At 43.5% G+C, this 20,844-nt stretch overlaps 2 protein-coding genes across 2 annotated transcripts in view; both read right to left on the reverse strand.

The window, feature by feature from the left end:
• FASN (fatty acid synthase) overlaps positions 1-9,045 on the reverse strand; it is a gene marked incomplete at its 5' end in the record, with an annotated part of 36,036 nt that extends 26,991 nt beyond the window's left edge. Inside the window, 9 exons of the mRNA XM_082294019.1 lie at positions 113-300; positions 645-1,104; positions 3,456-3,590; positions 3,827-3,942; positions 4,603-4,725; positions 5,151-5,351; positions 6,232-6,405; positions 7,958-8,110; positions 8,919-9,045. Of these exons, the coding sequence (XP_082150145.1) occupies positions 113-300; positions 645-1,104; positions 3,456-3,590; positions 3,827-3,942; positions 4,603-4,725; positions 5,151-5,351; positions 6,232-6,405; positions 7,958-8,110; positions 8,919-9,045 (1,677 nt within the window). The remainder of the gene's footprint in view (positions 1-112; positions 301-644; positions 1,105-3,455; positions 3,591-3,826; positions 3,943-4,602; positions 4,726-5,150; positions 5,352-6,231; positions 6,406-7,957; positions 8,111-8,918) is intronic.
• A 9,758-nt stretch (positions 9,046-18,803) lies between these two features.
• CCDC57 (coiled-coil domain containing 57) overlaps positions 18,804-20,844 on the reverse strand; it is a gene marked incomplete at both ends in the record, with an annotated part of 36,667 nt that continues 34,626 nt past the window's right edge. Inside the window, 1 exon segment of the mRNA XM_082294211.1 lies at positions 18,804-19,027. Coding sequence (XP_082150337.1) covers positions 18,804-19,027 — 224 coding nt within the window.

Below are 20,844 nucleotides of genomic sequence, written 5' to 3' on the forward strand. Positions count from 1 at the left end.
ACAAGCTTCCATTAATCGGTATAAAGTGTTACCAGCCAAACAGACACATTAGCAGAAGGTGCTTATGTGGATTGAGTCCACGATCCCCCTCCACTAGTCCTTTGAGTCTTGCCTGAATAGCAGCTAGTCCAACAAATGCATGGACAGTGTCATCAAAAGTGTTCTCATCTGCTTGCAGCAGCAGGTCTGAGACCTTCAGGCCTGTGCCCTTCAAAGCCTCATCTGAGCGCAATATAGACTGGTGAAACAGATCCAACTTCATAAGGCTCAGGCCCATGCCTTTCCACTGTGTTCCCATGCCTGCAGGAAAGGCAAGGAGAAAGTGAGCTTTAGTAATATTCTGAAACAGGAGTAGACATGACACACTTCCTCTGGCAGTTAAAGAATTCTGAGAGCAAAGCACTGTACGTTTCTAACGTTCTCTAAATTAGGCACCACTTTATTTTGCTGGCCTTCGCTACAGTCAGAAGACAGTTAAGTTGGAAGGTTTTAATAAAATACAGAACACTCCTAGACATGTCACAGAGTTGCAAAATATTTCCTCATGCTACACCGTAAAATAGCATTAGAGCACAGAACACAATTGCTCAAGCCCCAGATCTACAGAGGAATGGAAAAGCCTGGACCCAATGCTGCACACTTACCTGAGCATATGTACCAGAGTGGTCTACCAGATGCTTGAACTTGCTGAACCTCTTTTATGTCACTTTCAGTGCCAACCAGTGTGTAGCCCCTGTAGGGCATGGAGGACACAGGAACTGCAGAGATATCGCTGAGCAGGCTTACAAATGGGCTGCATCCTCCATGTTTTCTGCTCTCTTGAATTAGTGTTTCCACAGCTTCCTGAGTTCTGCCAGAAATTTGAACCAGTCTTGGCATGTTACAAGTCTCCAGAGGCTGGCATTTGTCTTTATTTGGCCTCAGAATGACATGAGCATTAGCACCTCCAAAGCCAAAAGAGTTGATACTGACAAGGCCACCTTTCACTGGTGTTGGTTTACAAACTACCTCCAAAGTGCCATCTTGTAAGGCAGGAATATCTGGATTTGGGGTATTGAAATGAAGATTTGGAGCCCACAGCCCATGTTCCAGAGAGAGAATGACCTGAAAGAAAAACAGAGTATCCTGTGCTCCACATGGTCTCATGACAAACATTCTTCTGTTGTTATTCTTTTACTGCAAATGACCACGTAGCATATTCTGAAGCAGTTGTCTACGTTTGGATAAAGGGACATTTCAGAGAATAGCATTGTTGATGTTACTGAGGTAGCAACTGCACCACCTAGGCAAATTTTAAGACCATGCAGGAAGTCAGCAGAAGTTGAGCCTTAGGTTTAGCTTCCAGACTCTTTCTAACTGGCAAGCCATGCAGTCTTGCAGGAAAAGCAGCCTAGGTACTAAGACTATCACATCATCTTTTTCCCCTTTCAGATCCCATCCATTTATCACATTCCACTTCATCCCTCCCCAGTCGCACACAGTCACAAATCCTCTTCCTTATCACAACAAAATGCTTCTATTTCTTGCTTTGCTGCAAAAGAATCAAGCTGAAGCACTAGTAAAGAAGTCTGCTTGCTGCTTTACATCCATTTGTTGTCTTCTTGATTCAAAAAAAGCAGAAACAGCAGACTGGTCAGAACTGGCAGCCAAAGGAAAGTACTGAAACAACATGAGGAACAAAGTATCTGTGCCAAAAAAACCCCAAGAGCTCCCTTCTCTTAGTAGCTTCTCTCTACATACAGCTCATGACACCAAACCCACATTCATCTGTGGAACAAGCCCAGCAAATTGCAGACTACAAGGTCCACTGCAAACGGAGTGTGCTCTGTGTGTTTGACAGTTCCTTCACCACTCCAGAATGGTCAGAGACATACTGGCTTGGGAACTGTTCTTCCAAGTTGACTATCAGACACTGCAGCTTACCTGGGAGAACAACCAGTATAAATACATGATTTCAACTCACAGCCAACACGTTTAAAGCTGTAGTCTAAGTATTTTCATGCATACTGTCCTACACTACCAATACTACGCGCTTTAAATGTGCTGTTGCTTTACACTGATACATACTGTACTTTAAGTTTTTCATGGTTTCTACCTAGGTTTGAGAGCACAGTACAGTAAGCATACCACCAGTGCCACCAAAAAGTTCTCTTTGCTGCACAGCAAGTGATTAGACAGACTGAGTAATTCAAAGACGCAGGTGATTTTTTTCCCTTCCTTACCAGAATTTGCCTGAAGAGGCCTTGGCAAGCCTTAGTTTCTTTCCTACCTACCCATATGATTAATGGATTCTCTTCAAGTCTGAAATCTGATATTTTCAAGATCCAATTTCCTGACACCTCACTTAGGAGTATTTTATGGAATTCCAGAAGAAAACATTTACACAAACTGCAGATTCCCTGAGACAGTTACTGTCTAAGAAACACTGGGTTTGGTGCAGAGGTGGGGGGCAACTCTACCTCAAAGTTATGATCCTGTCCTGATGGATCACAGAACCACACTAAACAAACTGTTCGTTACATACAACACAGTATGGATTGAGAAGCTTATTTTATGACTAAGTTATCATTCCTTCTATGAAGAATGCGTCAGTCAGAGATAAAAGCGCTAAAAAACCCTAAACTTTTCTCTACAGAGAGACAGACACTGCTATCGTCATGCAGATGAGGCTATTCACAGTAAATTGTATTGGGTCACAAGTAACCACTTCTACAATTCTAGCAGTGGCAGTGTAGGTGACTTTAGTTTGCATGGTCTGTGGCAATAGGCTTAACAAGCAAGTGTGAACATTAGCTGCAGTTTAGCAGCTGGAGCCAATAGATGACCATCCGCCTACAGCAGTAGTTAGCAAGCTGGTTGCTAAGACAGATAGTTATTCATGCTGGTAGCCTCATCCCAAAGAACTCACCTGGCTTCTCGCCATCCTAAGAGAGAAGAGGAAGAGATGATACATCCCTGACAGAAAGCCAGAAGGATCAGCTGCTCTTCTGGCACTGAAAGCCTACACTGCCTCTCGTCTTTGGTCATTGTCAACTAAACATCCAATCCCTCTACGTGTATGTGCCTCAAACCCAAACGACTTGCAGCAGAGTTCTGTTGGAAGGTCCAGTGTAAGGATTGACAAAGTAATCAGTAAGGATAACAAAAGAATCCCAAAGCCCTTATTCTGACCAGAGCTATGCTCCTATAGAATTCCGTAGGAAGAGGGAACTGAAGTGTGTATGCACACAGCAGAGGGCTACCTGAGCATTTGGTAGTTTGCAGGATAGCCACCTGAGCTTTTAAAAATATTTGCATGTGAAGCAAGTCGTTAAGGAGAAACGCCTGAGTTCTTACCACTATCAGTGAACATTTTACCCTGAATCAATGCAGATTTTCCCCAAACCAACCAAACAAAACCCCACACACTGGTGTTCCCCACCTTCCCTAATTTTTCTTCTCAAGCTCCCTGTTACCTTGGCTAATGCAGCAAGCCCTGAGGCAGGCTCTGGATGACCCATATTTGACTTGGTTGATCCGATCAACAGTGGCTCCCTTTCACACTCACAGAAGACATTTACAATGCCACTTACTTCCTGTGGATCTCCAACCTAGTATGAAGAGAATCAGAATGGCTATTAGCCAGCACTTCCAAAACACACCCCAAAAGAGAAATCTGAAAGATTATGGTGTTTGGGCAAAATCCAAAAGTAGTGAAGCAGAACATATTCTTCTAACTAGTAGAAGGCAAAAAGACTTCACTTGGGGAAAAAGAATAATTTAATGGAAAAGTGTGGCAAGTGATGCAAGGGAAGAAAACACTCAATCTCTTAGGGACCATGCTGACCTTGGTGCCTGTCCCATGGGCTTCAACATACTCCACTTCTTCAGGTTTGATACCACATTCCCTGTACAAAGATCTGACCAACTGCTGCTGCATCTCTCCAGATGGGAATGTCACACCTAGGATCAAAATTGCCGTCAATTTCAGTCTCCTATCAGGTGTTTCCTGTTCTGATTTTAGCATCCTTTCATTCACTTTGAGCTGCCAAGTTCCCCCCCTCCCCCTCCCCCCCCCAAAAAAACCCCCAAACTAAAGGCCTTTTCACCATGTCCTTAGCACCAAACACAATAAGCCTCTCAGGCTCTTTGCAAGAAGAGCAGAGGAACCAGAAATTAACCTAGGGTGGAAAGATACTGGTTAACAGAATACTAGAAGATGTCTAGGTTAAGCAAAACATGTGAAGCTTGGTGTCTCCACAGCTGGAGAGCAGGAGAAGCTGGACAACAGCAGGGTAAGAGCTTTACAGTTATAACACTGTACCTACATTTCTACCATCAGTGCAGAAGTTACTGTGGAGATGTCCTGAGGAATGCTAAACCAGCAAGAGAACATTGCTGTTACTTCAGTAGAAACCACCACTTCTCTCCTTTAACTTCTTTTAAAAATAGGGTCCTGAACTTTACATTATTAAAACCAGAAAATGAAAAAAAAAAAAAACCCAAATACAAAAAACATTCACACATCTAAAGAAGAACCCTACAACAGACCACTTTTTATGACAAAGACTCTAAACTGAACAATTATGTAGGTACCTCACTTTTCAGCAGCTCAAGACCTACCTTGCTCCTTAAAGCCATCAGTGTTAATTCCAGCATTTACTATTGTGGCATAGATCCTCTTTGCCATCGATCTCTTGGTCAAAAGAACAACAACAGCAGCTTCAGAGCGACAATATCCATTTCCTGAAAGCAGAGAGAGAGAGAGAGAGTCACAACTTCTGCTCTGCTTTGTAAAATGTTGCCAAACACTATGCAGTAAGATTACCACTTACAATAGACTGTTTTGAGAATATGACATATCTATTTCTTTTGAAGAAAAATTTCCTGTCCTAGAAAGACATAGTGCTCATCACAAATGACAACAGAAATTTTCCATCAAGAGACAGCTATTTTTTCTCCCCAGAGGAAGAGGGATGAACCATATGGTGCCAGTTTCTTCCCCACAGTTAGTTTTCTAGGTTTAATGGAACATGCAACATAAATCAGGTCCAGGGTATGTCCCAAACAGTGCACCCTGGAACAACTTTGCTGTATTGAAAGAGTAGCTGGTCACAGACCATACAGTAAGTTACTCTCATACACCATAAGCTTTTCTACTTACGCCTTACCTGAAACATCAAAAGCCTTGCAGGCACCATCAGGACTAAGCATACCCAGTTTCATGAACTGCACAGATGTGTTGGGTTTCAGTAGGAGGTTGACTCCTCCTACTAGGGCTGCACTGCACTGCCCATGACGAATTGCCTTATAAGCGTTTTCCAGAGCAACAAGACTAGAGGAGCAGGCTGTGTCAATAGTTAGGCTTGGTCCTTAAGAAACATAAGGAAAAAAAAAAACAAAATCAAAAACAACCTTAATTTCCTAGATTCTTCTCCAAAGACTACAGGAGAGGGTTACAAGAAACATATTGAAAACAAAATTAAATAAGAGTTGCTTCAGAACATAGCAGATAAACCTGATGCAATGGGAGACTAGAACCACCATCTCTGCCTACTTACAAGGTAAGGCATGAGAAAGGTGGGAAAAAATTATGAACAGATTTGCTTTAAGGGCATTTTTAAAAATTCTGTCTTTCCACCAAAAAGAGAACACAGCTTTACGGGCAGGTCCCATCTAATTACACATTCTCATCAATAAAAATCCTTTGCCCTTCCTGGTGCTACACTTGCCATTCTCTCTGTTCTTTGCTGCAATTCAGATCAATTTCCACCTCTCCATTCCCTTCAATACTGTACATGGATTGAATCATACCTATGCCTTCAATCACATCATTTTTGTGGCTCTCCTACTTCTTCCACTTTACTCAAAAGAAAGCCAACTGCTACAGTCAGTAGGAGTTTATCTCTGGTCTAGCCAACTTCCACATATCTTGATAACAAATAGCAGTCTAAAGGCCAGAAAGGACCAAGGCCTTTTTGTAAGTGCTTCCTGTCATCACCATCCCTCAGATGAGCACCAGCTATGTCCAGCAGCAGCAGCTGAGTTATAAAGCCTTACAGAGAGTCTTATCATACAGTCACCATATATTTTTACTTCTCATATGCCTCCTTAGAATAGTTACACGCTATTTTCTCTTTCCAAAAGGGATCTATGCCATCATATCCATCCCAGTCCTCTACAGCAACTGTGCTACAATCGTGTTGAAATTGCAATTGCTAATCAGCATCAACAGGTTTGGGGGGCACTTACCCGTTAAATCATAGAAGTAGGAAATCCTGTTGGCAAGCATAGCGCGCTGACAGCCAGTCATACTGTATCCCAAAAGCTCTTCTGGATCTTGGCTAAGGGCTTCGGCAGCTTCTGACCCACTGGCACCAATCCATACACCTGTGTCTGTGCCACGGAGGGTGGCTGGATTAATACCTATGGGGATTGGAAGGTAGATTACAGTAAACATAATGAGGGGCAAACTGCGGAGATACCAGGTACACTGGTACCAGTTCAACCAAAACTACTTCTTGTCCCTTTCTGACAGCATTGTTCCCTTACCTTTAATAACCTTTTATCTGTTTCAACTGCCAACCTTACATGTCTTACTTCAGAGTCCATGTGAAGTTTGGTATTGGCTTTTGGCCAGAACATACTGTGCCCTGACACAGGTTTTCAGCCTAGCTGGGCATTGTTAGAGTCTTGTGTAAAAAAAGTGCACGGACTATGAAAAGTACAAATGCTGACAAGAGAAGCTAACAGCTAACTACCAGTACAGAGAAATGGAGCAGACTGAAGGGGAGAAAAATCATAGCACCTGGAACGTCATGTGAGCACATCAATATCTATCTCCAGCCCAGATCTGGAGTACAAGACAGAAATGAGAATTCTTAAGCACAAAAATAGCCAGCAACCAGAACAAAAAGCAACTTTGCTCTAAAAAAACACCACACAGCAAGGTCAACTGTCAGAAATCTCTGCTGTTTCTTCTCTCTGCTTCAGGCGTCCTGGAGACAGACAGAATATTCAATCTCCAGACAGAGGCTCAGAAGCAGAGAGAAGCAGAGAAGCAAAAGTTAATTTCAGTAAGTCACAGAATCACAGAATGTTAAAAGTTGGAAGGGACTTTAAAAGACCATCTGGTCCCAACCCCCACTGCCACAGGCAGGGACATCTTACACTAGACCAGACTGCTCAAGACCTTATCCAAGCTGGCCTTGAACACTGCCAGGGTTGGGGCATCCACAACCTCCCTGGGCAACCTGTCCCAATATCTCACCACCCATACAATAAAGAATTTCCTCCTCATATCTAATTGAAATTTGCCCTCTTTCAATTTGTAGCTAGTCAGTACTAGTGAGCTGGTTCCAACTTTTTCCCCATGTGCTTATGTTCTGACATGAAACTGATTAACACGAAGAATAAATTTCTTGGATCAGTGGATAAGTAACTCAAAATCCCAAAATACTGGCAGCAATAGAAGAGAGAGAGACTCCTATTTCTGAAAGCACACTTCCTAGGAAAACCTTCTAAAAAACCAGATCAAATGCTACAGGTTTTCCAAGAATCCGGCCAATAGACAGAAATACATCAGGCCATCTGTCATTCTTTTACATCACAGATGAGAATTCTAATCAAGTCATCCTTCTTTTCCTCTTACAAAGGAATTATTATGGAATGTTAGGGTAGAGCAGAACATAGAAAAGCTCCAGAACTGTTGACTGTTAAAGTGATTCTGTCATACCATATGATGCAGGTACAGATTTGCTGACAGTCAGCAACAATCTCCTGGTTTGCATTCTAGAGAAAACAGCTTTATTCTAACCCTTATACTGGGATCTGGAAACCTCTGTACCATGTCTTGGGTCTCCTCTCTAATGTGATGGCTTTCCCTTGTTAGAGTTCTCATCGCACAGGTGTACAGCTGCACCTATTACACAGAGACAATACAGCTTAATTCTTCCTCTTCAGTCATTCATCTACTTACCTCCATCCAAAATTGCTTCATAAGAGACTTCCAACAGCAAGCGAAGTTGAGGATCCATTGTATGAGCTTGTTTGGGGTGAACCCCAAAAAAAGATGCATCAAATTTGCTTATGTCCTTGAGCTTTCCATTTCTCTTAGGCAGTCCATAAATTCCTGTGAGGGAAAATTCGACACCGAGTCACAAAACACATCAATGGTGAAGCAGCTACAAGCTGAGACACAGTACAGAAATGACCGCAGCTGATTTTCAATTACATATGAAACCTCACTCCCCTGCGCAGTACCCAGAGGGGCTGCATGACTATCTACCAACCTGCCTCACCTGGAAACGAGAATGCTGTATTAGCAAAAATAATTGTAACTTTTAGGACTCTCCTGGATATAGCAGCAAAAGACATCTATCTAGTTTAACTATTTTTGCTTTGGCAAGTGGTACCAAGCACATATAGTCTAAATCAGTGGTTCCGGTCAGTCACCATTTAGAAGAGAAACAAAAGCTGCTTTTGACTTCTGCAAATCACTAGCTTGAATTGGGTAGATATGTGCCAAACACTTCAAAAGGACAATCAGACAAAAAGGAACATTGTAAAAAGTCATAAACCACACAATTGGAATCCCTGTGCTACTTCTGAACCCAGCAAAATGTCAGAGCTGTCTTACTGTCACAGCTATCAAGAGCAGGTATAGGATTAATGTTGCCTAGCTGCTCTGTCAGAATGCTCCTGTATTTGAAAGTAAGCTACATATTCTTTATTAGCTGCTACTGCATAGGACATAACATTATAAAATGGATTGCGTGAGACCTTCATGAAAGTACTCTGTTACAGAATTTCTTGATGATTTATCAGAAGTTAATTTGGGTCTGGCAGGGTTTCGATCTCATAAGATCTCTTTTCATAGGATAATTCCTCTAAAACACTCAGAACTCAGGGCTCCAAAAAGAGGGACAATAAGCACCCACCTGGTTTCCACCTCCGATCATCCTCTGTGACCATATCCACTCCATTAAGCAGGTTCTCCCAAAACTCTTGCAAGTTCTCAGATTCTGGCAGCTTTCCTGCTATGCCTGCAATCACCACGTCCTCCATCTCTTAACTTCACCCTGTTGCTGAGATCCACAAAGCAGTAAGGCTAGTAAGATTTCACACAGAGGAAAGTATATGTGCCTTGTCTTCCTGACATGTTGTGACAAACAAGCGTATTTGCAGGAACACCCACACAGGAACAGCCCATGGAATCTCTACTACTAAAAAAAAAAAAAAAAAAAAAGATATCCCAACTAATCAAATGGACCATAAGATCCATGCGATCGATAAGGATGAAAAAAAAATGAGCCTGAAGGAGCATCAGGCTCTGAGAACCACCAGTTTCTACATGACAACCAGAAAATGAGTAAGTCTACCTCTACTAAATGCAGAGCCTCTCTGAAGTCAGCAGAGAGGAAAGATTAACGTGCTGGAGCAGAGGTGGGTGGAGAAATTATGAAATACACATAGTAAAATACATAATTACAAGGCAAACCTAACAGGTAGCAAAACAAGTTCTACAATCATTCCAAAGTTAAATCCTAACTTAAGAATCAATAATCAAAAGATTTGTTGGACATGAAAAAAAAACCCCAAACAAACAAAACTACAAAATTGCACAAAACCACCCCCTCCAAAATAAACAACACAACCCCTAACTCCCCCCAATTAACTCTGAGCAAACAAAAACCTGACGAAAAACCCAAACCATACCAACCAACAAAAAACCAAACAACTGCCCCCCCCCCCCAGCAGAGAAAACCCACAAAAAGCACAAAGATTACAGTACAACTTAGCATAATTTTAAATGTCAACACCAAAGAAGTAAGTTCTACATCTAGAGTGTTTCCTAACTGGACCCTGCACTGCCACATGTTTAGAGAACTGTGAATGTGGAACTGACTACACATGATAGAGGCTGGTGCTTTAAGACATGATTTGGCAGAACAGATCTGGAATACAGACAGGATGAGAAACTTCAGCTGTTGTCCCAAGAACTTTGCATTCATGACCCCAATCTCAAATATCACAAGAGAGCATCATGCTGCATAACACAGCATGGCCGGCCACCTGTATCAGACCACAGCACCATATACTACACCCCTTTATTTTCTATTACAGTAAAAATATATTAACAACTGAGTAGAGAGGAAGCAAGTTAACTTGATGTTTCAGCTAAATTCAAATTATAATTTCAGATCCTAAGTAGACAAGTTAAAGGAGTCGGGGAAATACCCATATATATGGTGGGGTTTTTTAAATTTAAAAATTAAATAAAAGTATGGCTGCAGGAACCAGAGATAGTATGCATTAACAGTACTTTCTTAAATAATCCTTCAGGTAAGTAGAGGCAAAATATGCTTTTATGTGTGGGATTTTAAACAAGTAAAAAACACAGAGAAAACTAGGCATTCAAACAACTACAAGTCTGCCTTGATAACTTTGAAGGAAAAAGTTTGTTACGAAGTTTGACTTCCATCATGTATCCTACATTCCATCCTACAGAGTGGCATGCAGGCCCATTGCTTAAGTGCCACTGGTGGTTGATCGTCTTCTCCAAAATACAGCACTAATGGGTACTCTCTGATGAGCACTTAATGGCTGTTTTTCCTACCCAAGATGTTTCATTTGGGCATTCTTTTGCAGCCTCTTTCGGGACTTCCTGATGCTTTTGAGCAAGAAACAGGCCCCTCTTCCATCCACACATTACATTGCTCAGGCAAGCTAACACCTTCCCATAGCTGCATGAGATTGCTGGGGTGTGCAGAAGGAAAGCAGAGCCCTCTGCACAGCTGAGGTGTAGCTCTGCCAGAACATACCACCACAGAGGCTGCCTGATTTATTCACCCTTCTTTCCTTCAGCAGTAATCTTGATTCAGATCTGTGGAGTAACTGCGGAATTATGCAACACCTAACACTGAAGTAGAAGGGATTATTACTTCACCCAGTCCATTCCTTCTGGGACAAGAAACAGAAGTGCTCTCAAAAGGACATCTTAGATTTCTAGGTCTTGTACTAAACACCCAAACAACAGAAGGTCTATTCCACTCTCGTTCATTTAAGAAAGGAAACACTAAGGGCCAAGTTAAGCAAGGCCCTTACTGAGAAACTAGTCCCCAAAACTTAAGTTGGTATTAACAGGCCCAGTCCACTCAGTGCTGAAGAGAAACCTCGCAGTTTTTCCACTCACACAAAACTAGTAAGTCAGTTTTACTACTGGCCTCACCACTGTACCTGTAAAAACCAACCAAGGGCCACAACTCTACTACACTTTCAGCATTTCTGTGCTGGGGCAGGGAACGAGAGATCTTGGGCACAAAGTTTACAATTTAAGCTTAAGATACGAGACATTAAAATGACAGTTGCTCCTTCCCATCTCATATATCTTTCCCCGGAGTATCATGAAAACTCTATCCAGGTACAACCAATTGATGAAATGTTCCTTTGAGACAGTGAAGTAATGAAATTCATCAGCAAAACAATTTTTGCCAACTTGTTATGAATGTAGTTGAGCAAGACTATGTCAAAGGTGGAGAAAAAGATGCTGCAGTAATCAAAATCAGAAGAACAAGAGCCACAAATTAAAAGATTTTAATACACAAAGAACCAGAAGAAAGATTTAGACTTGCCACAAAGAGTTCCAAACGCATACATCTAAGATAAAATACAAATTATGGATTAAGCAGCAGACAGCAGAGAGGATCTGCTGTTGGACAACAAGAGTGGTCAGAAGAAAAGTCATTAATATTAAGCCACCCCTGATTAAACAGTGATTAAAGTAGCTGTTACAGCTACCAACAATGTTTTCGGTCTTCCTTGACAGAGAATAAGCAGGTAAACCATTTTAAAGTTGACTGACTTTGCCCCTAAGTGGTTTACTGCATTATTATTTTACTTTATTAGAGACCTGTTTTCTGTAGAGCATTTTTTGACTATACACAGTAACACAGTACATTGACAGATTTTCAAGTATAGGGCATAGCACAGATCAAGAAAGAACATTTATTTCTACAGCTGCTTTAATGGAGATTAGACTAGAGCAAACATACAAACAGACTGCTTCTGCTACCTTTGATGAGCAAAGTGTTCAAAAGCAACAGGTCAAAACAGGAGACGAAGATAAAGAGGGACAAACAGGAGTCTTCCATTTCTTAAGGCTGTATTTGCTGAATCCATCTAATATCCTAACATCCTTCTTCCTCAGTTTATGACACGCTTTTGCTTAAATTGAGTTGTGTGAATTTTCCTCATACAACTTGTGTTTTTAATTGAGTGGAGAGAAGCAAACACACCACAGCCAGCCTTCCCTCTCTCTGCCAGAATAGCAGTGCAGTAGACACCTCAGTTAAGCCTAAACTACCATCTCACTGGATTTGCACAATATTTTTTAGCAATTCTACTGTGCTGCTGACTCATTCAGTTAGTGACTAGTAATAACTAACAATCCTTTCTGGTATCAAAGCGACTCTTAAGTTGAAATACTGTTTTCTATTGCATTTAAAACATTTGTTTTTCAGTCCCTCACTAATTTGCCACAAAAAATTAATCAAAAAAGTATTAATCATCATTTTCCACCATCCCTGGCAGATGTACAACTTTTTTACAATACTTTTATCTACTGTTTCCATACAGAAATAACCCTCTGACCATTAAGCATGTAAGCTTACAAAGGGAAAGAAAAGCCAAAAAATCCCAAACCAAAACCCACAAACAAACAAACAAGCATGTGAAGGTAAAATCTGATTTCTTCGCCCGCTCATACCTGACTTGCTAACCACTGAACACAAACTTACTCTGCTGTAACTTGTTCACTAGGGTTTAGTGAAGGAAGGAAGGGGAGAAGGAGGGAGAAACAGCTGATCGCAAAGAAATGACAAATAACCCCATAATCTTGTTTTGCCTGATGCACATTTCCTTTTCCTAGACAGGAGCAATATATTTATTTCATTGTTATTTTGATAGCTGTCATCGTGGTGGGACAGAACCCTTAAAGTCAGCTCTGCTACTGTTTCTAGGCAGACCAAATCTTCTTTTCTTTTGGGGCTCTCATTGTAAAATGAAATACTCATGACTCCTCCATAGCTTTCTTCAGCACAGATATTAACGAAAGGACTATTTTCTTTGTTTTTCATATGATTACATCACAACTCAGGTTTCCTAATCGCTGTCTATTATTTCTAGAATTTGTAATAAAAAACTGTCCTTACACAGAAACTTCTCTTATGAAGAGCTATAATGCTTGCCTCCAAAAGCCCCTTCACAGAATAGAGGCAAACACAGTCCAGATTTCATTTTTTTAAAGCATTTGGCTACCATCAATCTGTATGTTACAGATTGAGTTTAACAAAGACCTTTCAAATGCCTCTGTTTCAGGTCTGTATTTGTCCTGTCGACCACAACACAAATGAAAAACAGTAGAGTGTGCTCATATTTAAAATGCACTACTTAGTTGGAAACACAATCTGGTTCAAAGCTGTTACTGGAGAAAATGTAAGTTAGACTTTGCTCACGGAATCAACACAGCTTGGTTGATTCCCAAGTGGTCAGAAACTACCTGTATAAAAATCTAAGTCCCAAGTATGACTATATCATGTTTGCAAAAAGATCTGTTCATAACTGCCCTCATTCTCTGAATTCACCCATTAAATGTAGCTTTTCACAATGTACTATTATTTTCAGTTTGTTTCAAGAAGGGTAGAGGCTACAGGAAAAGCTGAACCCTTTGCTCATGTAGCCTGAGGTTTCTTCTCCCATTTTTTAAGACAAGACATGCTCCAAAGCCCCCAAAGGTGGTCCAATGGAGTATGCAAGTTAACTTACACAGCCTTAGTACTCCCTTTTTAAATTTAAGCATCCAAATAAAGCTTTTGGCTAGGAAAATATGCATTCAGTATCTTATAGGGCCGTATACCAGGGAAAGAATGTGGAATAAGAACCAAACAGGTACAAAAACAGTCAAAGAGAGATGATCACGGTCCTGACAGAATCGCATCATCAAATCCATACTGGTGTACGATCACCAGGTTACCTCGTGTGGGCCGCTGGTTTATACCAGTGGGAAGTGGGAAAAAATAGTTTAGCAGCATACACGGCACGCTTTCTCAGATGGATTCCCAGAACCTATTGGCCAGTCTTCTTTCACAATAGCGAGCGTCGATCTCGTCTTGTACAAGCTTCTTTAGCTTGCCACGACCGTGCCTTCGCGCTAACCCGGGACGGTGTGGAGAGCGCAGCGCCGTCGTCCCGCTGCCCGGGCAGAGCGGCCCGTCCAGCCCCGGCGCCCACCCGAGGCAGCGCGGTGCTCGGCGCCCGAGCTGCGGCAGCGCGAGGCCGCCGAGGCCGCCCAGCCCCGCGGCGGAGGCTGCTCGCTCCGCGGCGGGCGCGGCCCCTCGCGCAGCCGCTGCCGCCGGGCGCGCGCGAGGACTGCGGGCAGCGGGGCCCGGCTGCGTCCCCGATCCCGCTCGGCCCGACGGCGAGGGGTCGCGGCTGTGGCGGCGGCACGGTCCCCGCCCGCCGCCAAGATGGCCGAGCGCCAGCACCACAATGCAGCCACCTTGCCGGGCGGGCGGAGCGGGAGGCTGCGGCACGGAACCAGCCGCTGGCGTGGGGGGGGGACTCTCCCCAGAACGGCCGCGCTGGACCACGGGAGAGCGGTCCGCAGCAACAGGGCGCGGCGACGGCGAGGCCGGGGAGCAGAACCTTTCGGTCCTGGGGACCGAGCCCGCGGGGCCCAGCCGAGCCCGCGGACCCTCATCGCCCACCCGGCGAGGAGGGCAAGATGGAGCCTCCCCGGCGCACCCGCGGGGAGCAGCGGCCCGCGGAGCCTGGAGCAGAAGCTGCCGCTCTCCTGACCGCGCCGCACCCGCTGTCCCGCCGATACCTGCACAGGTGCGGATGGCTTCGTGTAAGTAGGACTCTGTCGTCAGCTCAGCGCGGGGTCGGGATGCTGCGGGGCGGGCGTTCCGGGTGGACGCTGCGGCGACCAGTGCCGAGCTGCGCACGGTCGATACTCCGCTCTCTCCTCACTATCTCCCTCTAGCTCCCACCGCTATTTAAGCAGTCGCCACCTCCGGCGGCCACGCCACATGGGCTGACAGTTTACTCCTCGCCGCAGTCCAATGAGAGCCGGGGCAGGGCCGCCCCGTGTCGGACCCGGGGTGATGCCAATCCCTACCCGCCGGAGCCGCTCCACGGGAGGAGGGGACTCTGGCTAGGCCGGGGCGGACACAGGCGGGCCCCCGTGCCCGCGGCACTGGGCCAAGCTCTCGCGCCCCGCTCCGCCCCGTACTGGAGGCCGTGGAAGGCCGGGAGCGCCTGGCTTTGGGCTGGCCGGGCCGGGGACGAGGCAGCGCCGAACCCCGGGGGCGCGGACCTTTTCGTGTCCCTCTCCCACCTCCCCGCGGGTAGGTATACTGTGGAGGGTACGGCCGCGTCGCGCCGGCACCGTGGCTCGGCGATTGACGCGGAGGATCGGCGGGCGCCGGTCCAAGCGCGGTCGGATGGTGCAGGGCCCGCGCGCGCCCGCGGCGCACAAAGGGAAGGGACGCGGGGCCGAACGCGCAATCCCGGGACGGCACCCAATACGGAGGCGGGGACACGTGGGCGGGGGCGCGGCCCTGCCAATCGCGGGGCCCGCGCGGTGTTGCTAAGCGATAAGGCGATGTGGTGAGGGCTGAGGGGTGGCTGGGCCGCCGGCTGAGCGAGCAGCGCCCGTCCTCGCTCTGCCGGCGGCGGCGGTCGTTCACCCCGGCGGAGCGCGGTCCCGGGGTTACCACAGGGCAGCAGGCACGCCGGCCGGGGATGCGCTGCCCCGTGCCCAGGCCCGTCGCGCCGCCCTGACTGGCTGCAGCAGAGCGAGTCCGGAGGCGGGGGGCGGGCGCCAGAGATTCCCTCCCCGCCGTGCCCCTCGTACGCCTCCCTTCCCACCGACGGAACGGGGCGGATCGCTCTGCGTGTGGGCACCTTTCATCCACTTTCCCTGTAACTTGCACTCCTTCGGTTAAACCCGAACAGTGGCGAATTTGAATTTTCTTCTGTATTGCCTACGACTGCCACTCCAAAACAAAAAAGCCTTTCGGTCGACAAATGTGGGCTTGAACACGGGGATACAAGAAAGTCCCTCCCCCGCCTTGTCTCTCGTCCGTGACTTGAACTGGCTCTGGGCAGAGGCCCCGCTCCCGGTAGCGCTTGCACTGCCACTTCGCAATACCGCTCCATTTAGACCTTCTCGGGGCAGACCTTTTGCTTTTATCTATATATTCCTCAACAGGTTTTTAACCCTTAGGTAAGAACAACAATAAATAATGTCCTCTTTTACCTTTTCAGTACTCTGTGATCTGCCTGGATTCTCTTCTTCATAGGCATTCCTTTCTTTGTACAATTCAATAGTATCCACAGTAGTACCTTGCTGCCACTCTTCTCATCTGGTTCTTAAGAATCAATGCCCAATTTGTTAAATATTTTGGTCATAAGAGAAAATATACGAGAATTTTCCTGCTATATTTAGTACACCTGTATTTAGCACAACCTCCCCGTGCAGGATCCAAGCAATATGTTAACATTACTTATTATTATGCATATTTTGTTAATTTTCATACTTACTCGCCATGTTCTTAGAACTACTCTGAAACAAATGTACTGAACTACTTTTTTTGTTTCTGCCACAAGTAAAATAAAGCGAAACAACCCAGCTATCATCTTTCCTTACCTACACTTGACTTAAGGAAACCTGTTTCTCAGGGAAACTGAATAAATTAAAGCTGCGTTACTGGCAAGAGGTCTGCATGAACAGGCATGCCAGGTGACATGGGAGGGGAGTAAGTGGGACACCACACCAAACAACCACAAAAAAAAAGAGAAAAAAACCCCCAGAAAACCCTCAAACAAGCAAACAAACCAAAAAAAAAAAAAAAAAAAGCCATGAAAACCTGCATACAAACCTACACAGAAGCATTTCTGAAATCTACAGCCCATCACTTTACACCCACAGTGTAAGGAATAAAGAGAAATGTTTTCCAGGTTCAGATGCAGTATTACAAAGATCATGGAACAAACTGCTCTTCTACACTGCTTTTGACACGTGCACAGAATCTCATACCACCGAACTATTGTGCATCTCCATAGGTCAATATTAAACATGGAAACAACACATTTTTTTTCAGGATGATCTATAGCTATTATAAAAATTGGAATTTACACATTGAGTTCTAGAAATAATCAGAGTGCTTTAACTGGTGTGATCTGGGCCAAAATTCCTGTAGTTGTTAGAAACCACTACGCTTTGTGCTACAGAAAGAGCTCATTCAGGGCCTGGTTCAAGGGAGTGCATCATGTTGTCCTGGCTCATGAACAATGTTGAATCAAATGACAGGATTTTCAAGTAATGAAAAGACTTAGAAAGAAGCTCACAAGGTCTCTCAGGCCTTATATTGGCTTAGTAACATCTCATGAAATTTCTTGCAGATTTAGCATCCGATTATAATATCACTGTACCTTTGCACTAAAGCAAATCATTTTCAGCAGGTAGTAAAAAATAATTATTCATATTCTCAAACAGATTACCACCACATTATCAGGTGCTGAAGAGAGCACCTCTTTGCAAAGTGTATCAGGAAAGCATTTCTATAATAAAATGCTCCAGGAAAAAAGACGCTCATGGGTAAGTAGCTCTCTTCCTTCGTTTATCCTTTTTAGATTTTATATGTTTAGCAGTAACTGAGAAGTATTATTCACTACAGTGAATACCACTTGCAGAATCACAGAATTTCTTAGATTGGAAGGTACCTCTTGAGATCACCTTGTCCAAGCCCTCAACTGAAGGGTCAGCTGGAACAGGCTGGCCAGGCCCACGTCCATTTGGGTTTTGAGTATCTCCATAGACAGACTCCATAACCCATCTGGGCAACCTCTTCCAGTGCTTGACCATCCCCACAATAAAAAGTTTTTTCTTGAATTTTTCACGTGCATTTCCTTTACTTACAGGAAAGTTCATCTCTGTACTATCCCAGGACAGCTCAGCATTACTGGAAATGCTACAAAAATACACTGATTACTTGTTTTAGTGTCCTAGCATGTTCATTACTACATAGCTATATCCTTTTTTACATCACAACTTGTTCAAGTTTTCTTTTAGTTTCATCTGTTTTAAGACTTACTTCTTACAATGCGTCTGTATGATTCTGAGTATATGATTCTAAGCCATTAGCAGTGTTTCTCACTGCTTTAAAGTCCATACAATCTCTTGTCAAGGGAAAATACAATCACTGGTGTGACAGTAGAAATTTAATTTTATACTCTTTCATGCTCTCAACAAGTGGAAAGAGCTACAGAAGATGAGAAATAATACAGACTCAGATGTAATCTTTTTAAACCCCTTTCTTTCAAGTAGAGAGAAAGCTGCACAGGATTAACGGTTGCATTGTTGATTAGAAGAAGACAAGTAGATTGAGGCATCCCACTTCTAAACTTAAATCACATCTACAGTTTCTCAACAAAGTATCTGCTAAAGTCCTGCAAGCCCTGCCTGAAGGCACAAGGCTTTACCTGTGTGTTAAGTGGGCATTTCTAAATCCATTATGCAAGAAAATCTTAACATATATAATTAAAATAAATCAGTATTAACAGTGAAGACTGTAATCTCATAACATACACAGATTAACCCTTTATTTTAGGCTTCACTGTATGAAACGGGGTATTTGTTCTCTTTTCTGGCTGCAAATATCTTGACATACAAAACTGAGGCTGATAATTAGATCAGATATAGAGACGTCAAAGTAAGTTGATAGCAAGTGTGAACCTGCAACATGCTGCCAACATAGAAATCAGTCTTTAATATTATAATTGCGGATTTTTGCCATGCTACAAGAGATTTTTGGTTTTAATAGATGAGCACAAGATAAACTCCTGGGTTTTAACTTCTGCTGAACTTCCAGCCTTGTTCCTCTGACTGTCAAATCTTCAGCTGACATTTCAAATTTATCCTTGGCTTTGACATTTTGCTGAGATTCTTCAGTTTGCTGAGTTGAATGTACAACTTCAAACTCCACTGCTCAAAAAACAGACAGAAAAATACTTTGTAGTTATGTTTGTATTCAATTATGAGATTGCATAGTTGAAGAGAGCTGGTTTACTCTTTTCCACTAAATATACTGCTGCCATAGTGCCACATTGTCAAAATCTTATATTACCAGGACCATTTCTGTACATAGGAGACCCAGAACAGTCCATTAAGGCTTGCCATACTGATGGTATAACACAGCATCTTTTGCTCATTCCTTGCTTCATCTGTACATGTGTATTCTCCGTTAGCATCAGACTGCTTAAGAGAGGAAGACAGCTGGAAGGTCAGTGTAACAGTTCAAGTCAAGCACTACCTATCTGTTCAGCTGTTTTAAAACATCACATTTTACAAGTTTACCCTTCTCTCAATTGTGAGAAAATGTGTTTGGATATGCATGATATAAAAGGCTCAGAGGTAACTCTGTTGGCTTGACAAAGCTGCAGTACTACCATTATCTTTTGGGTCTCTTTTCAATCTTCTCTCACTTAGAAAAGCATTTAGTATGTACATCTTTGGTTTTGTTGTCTAAAATATCTGTCTTTCCAGAAAGGACTAACTCAAAAAGAAACATCTTTGTTGGGAAGTAGTGGGACTGGTCCTAATACTAGTCAGAGTCCACCCTGCAGTTCTCACATAATTCTCCAAAAACTATTGTTTCCAACTAACTGAACTTCAGTCTTATCACAGGTTTCTTTAGGTAAGATAAGTGGAACTGGTCAATCACATTATTCACTGTAAACTATAGGTAATATTTACAGATGTTTGGCTCCAGCCACTTAATCCTTATTTTTCAAGGCATTGAGACTTTAACTTCAGCTTTTCTATGGAGAGCCAAAATGGACAGCAGAAGTAGTCATAATACACTTGCAATAACACACGCTACAGTATTCTGTACTAGTTTAATTTTGTAAGCATCATAGGCTGCAGTCCCAGATACTACTCAATCACAGCAAGAATAAAAGGTGCACAAGTTGACAAAGATCAGTTACTAGTAGGAGAAGGTAAATTTTCAAAGTCAACTGAACATGGTAGAAAGTCTAAACAAAATTCTACATCAAAGGAAATACAACGTGTTCCTGAATTATGGAATGAATTGATCGATTGAAGATTTATAGCTCTATGCAAAGTATGACACTGTGGCTAGTGTCAAAACACGACACTTTTCAAAATAATTTTTATACAGAGTCTTAGCTTGAACCAGCTGTTCACTCGTGTGTGTGATCTCTGCACTGAAGCAGTTTGGTGGCATTTGTTATCACAGGTGACAAAAGTTCAGTGGACTCTTTGAGCTGTGGATGCGAAATCCTGTTGTCCAGTTTGCCACCTAGTGGCTTCCTACAGGTGTAGAAGGTATGGAAGAGGATGCTTGAGCCCATGAAGATCGTCGGGTGTATTTTCCTGCCTGGGAAATGGACTTTAATCATTAAAGTACCTCTACCACATCTGGCAGACAAGAAAGCAGAATTTCACAACATCAACCATTTAGAAAAGTGCAGGCAGCAGTGTCTGGAAGGTATTGCTTCAAAGATTACTTTCTTGAACAGGAACAGCAGCAGAATGATAACAGGAATGAGCAGATCCACAGATAGCACACAACTAACTCTGCTTACAGTCTGTTTTTTTTTTAATAGTCGCTCAGTTTTCAAGGGCCTTCTGTATTCACCCAAGGGAATGACTTTCAGAAATTAATGTGGGAGGCCCTAATTCTGTAAATCCAAAGGCAAAGTAACCAAGGACCAGTGCATCACATGCATCCCTTCCTGTGAAGACTTCTGTATGCTTCTCTCCTGTCATTAGTAGAG

The sequence above is a fragment of the Coloeus monedula genome (genome assembly GCF_965178545.1).
Source record: "Coloeus monedula genome assembly, chromosome: 19".
NCBI lineage: Eukaryota > Metazoa > Chordata > Aves > Passeriformes > Corvidae > Coloeus > Coloeus monedula.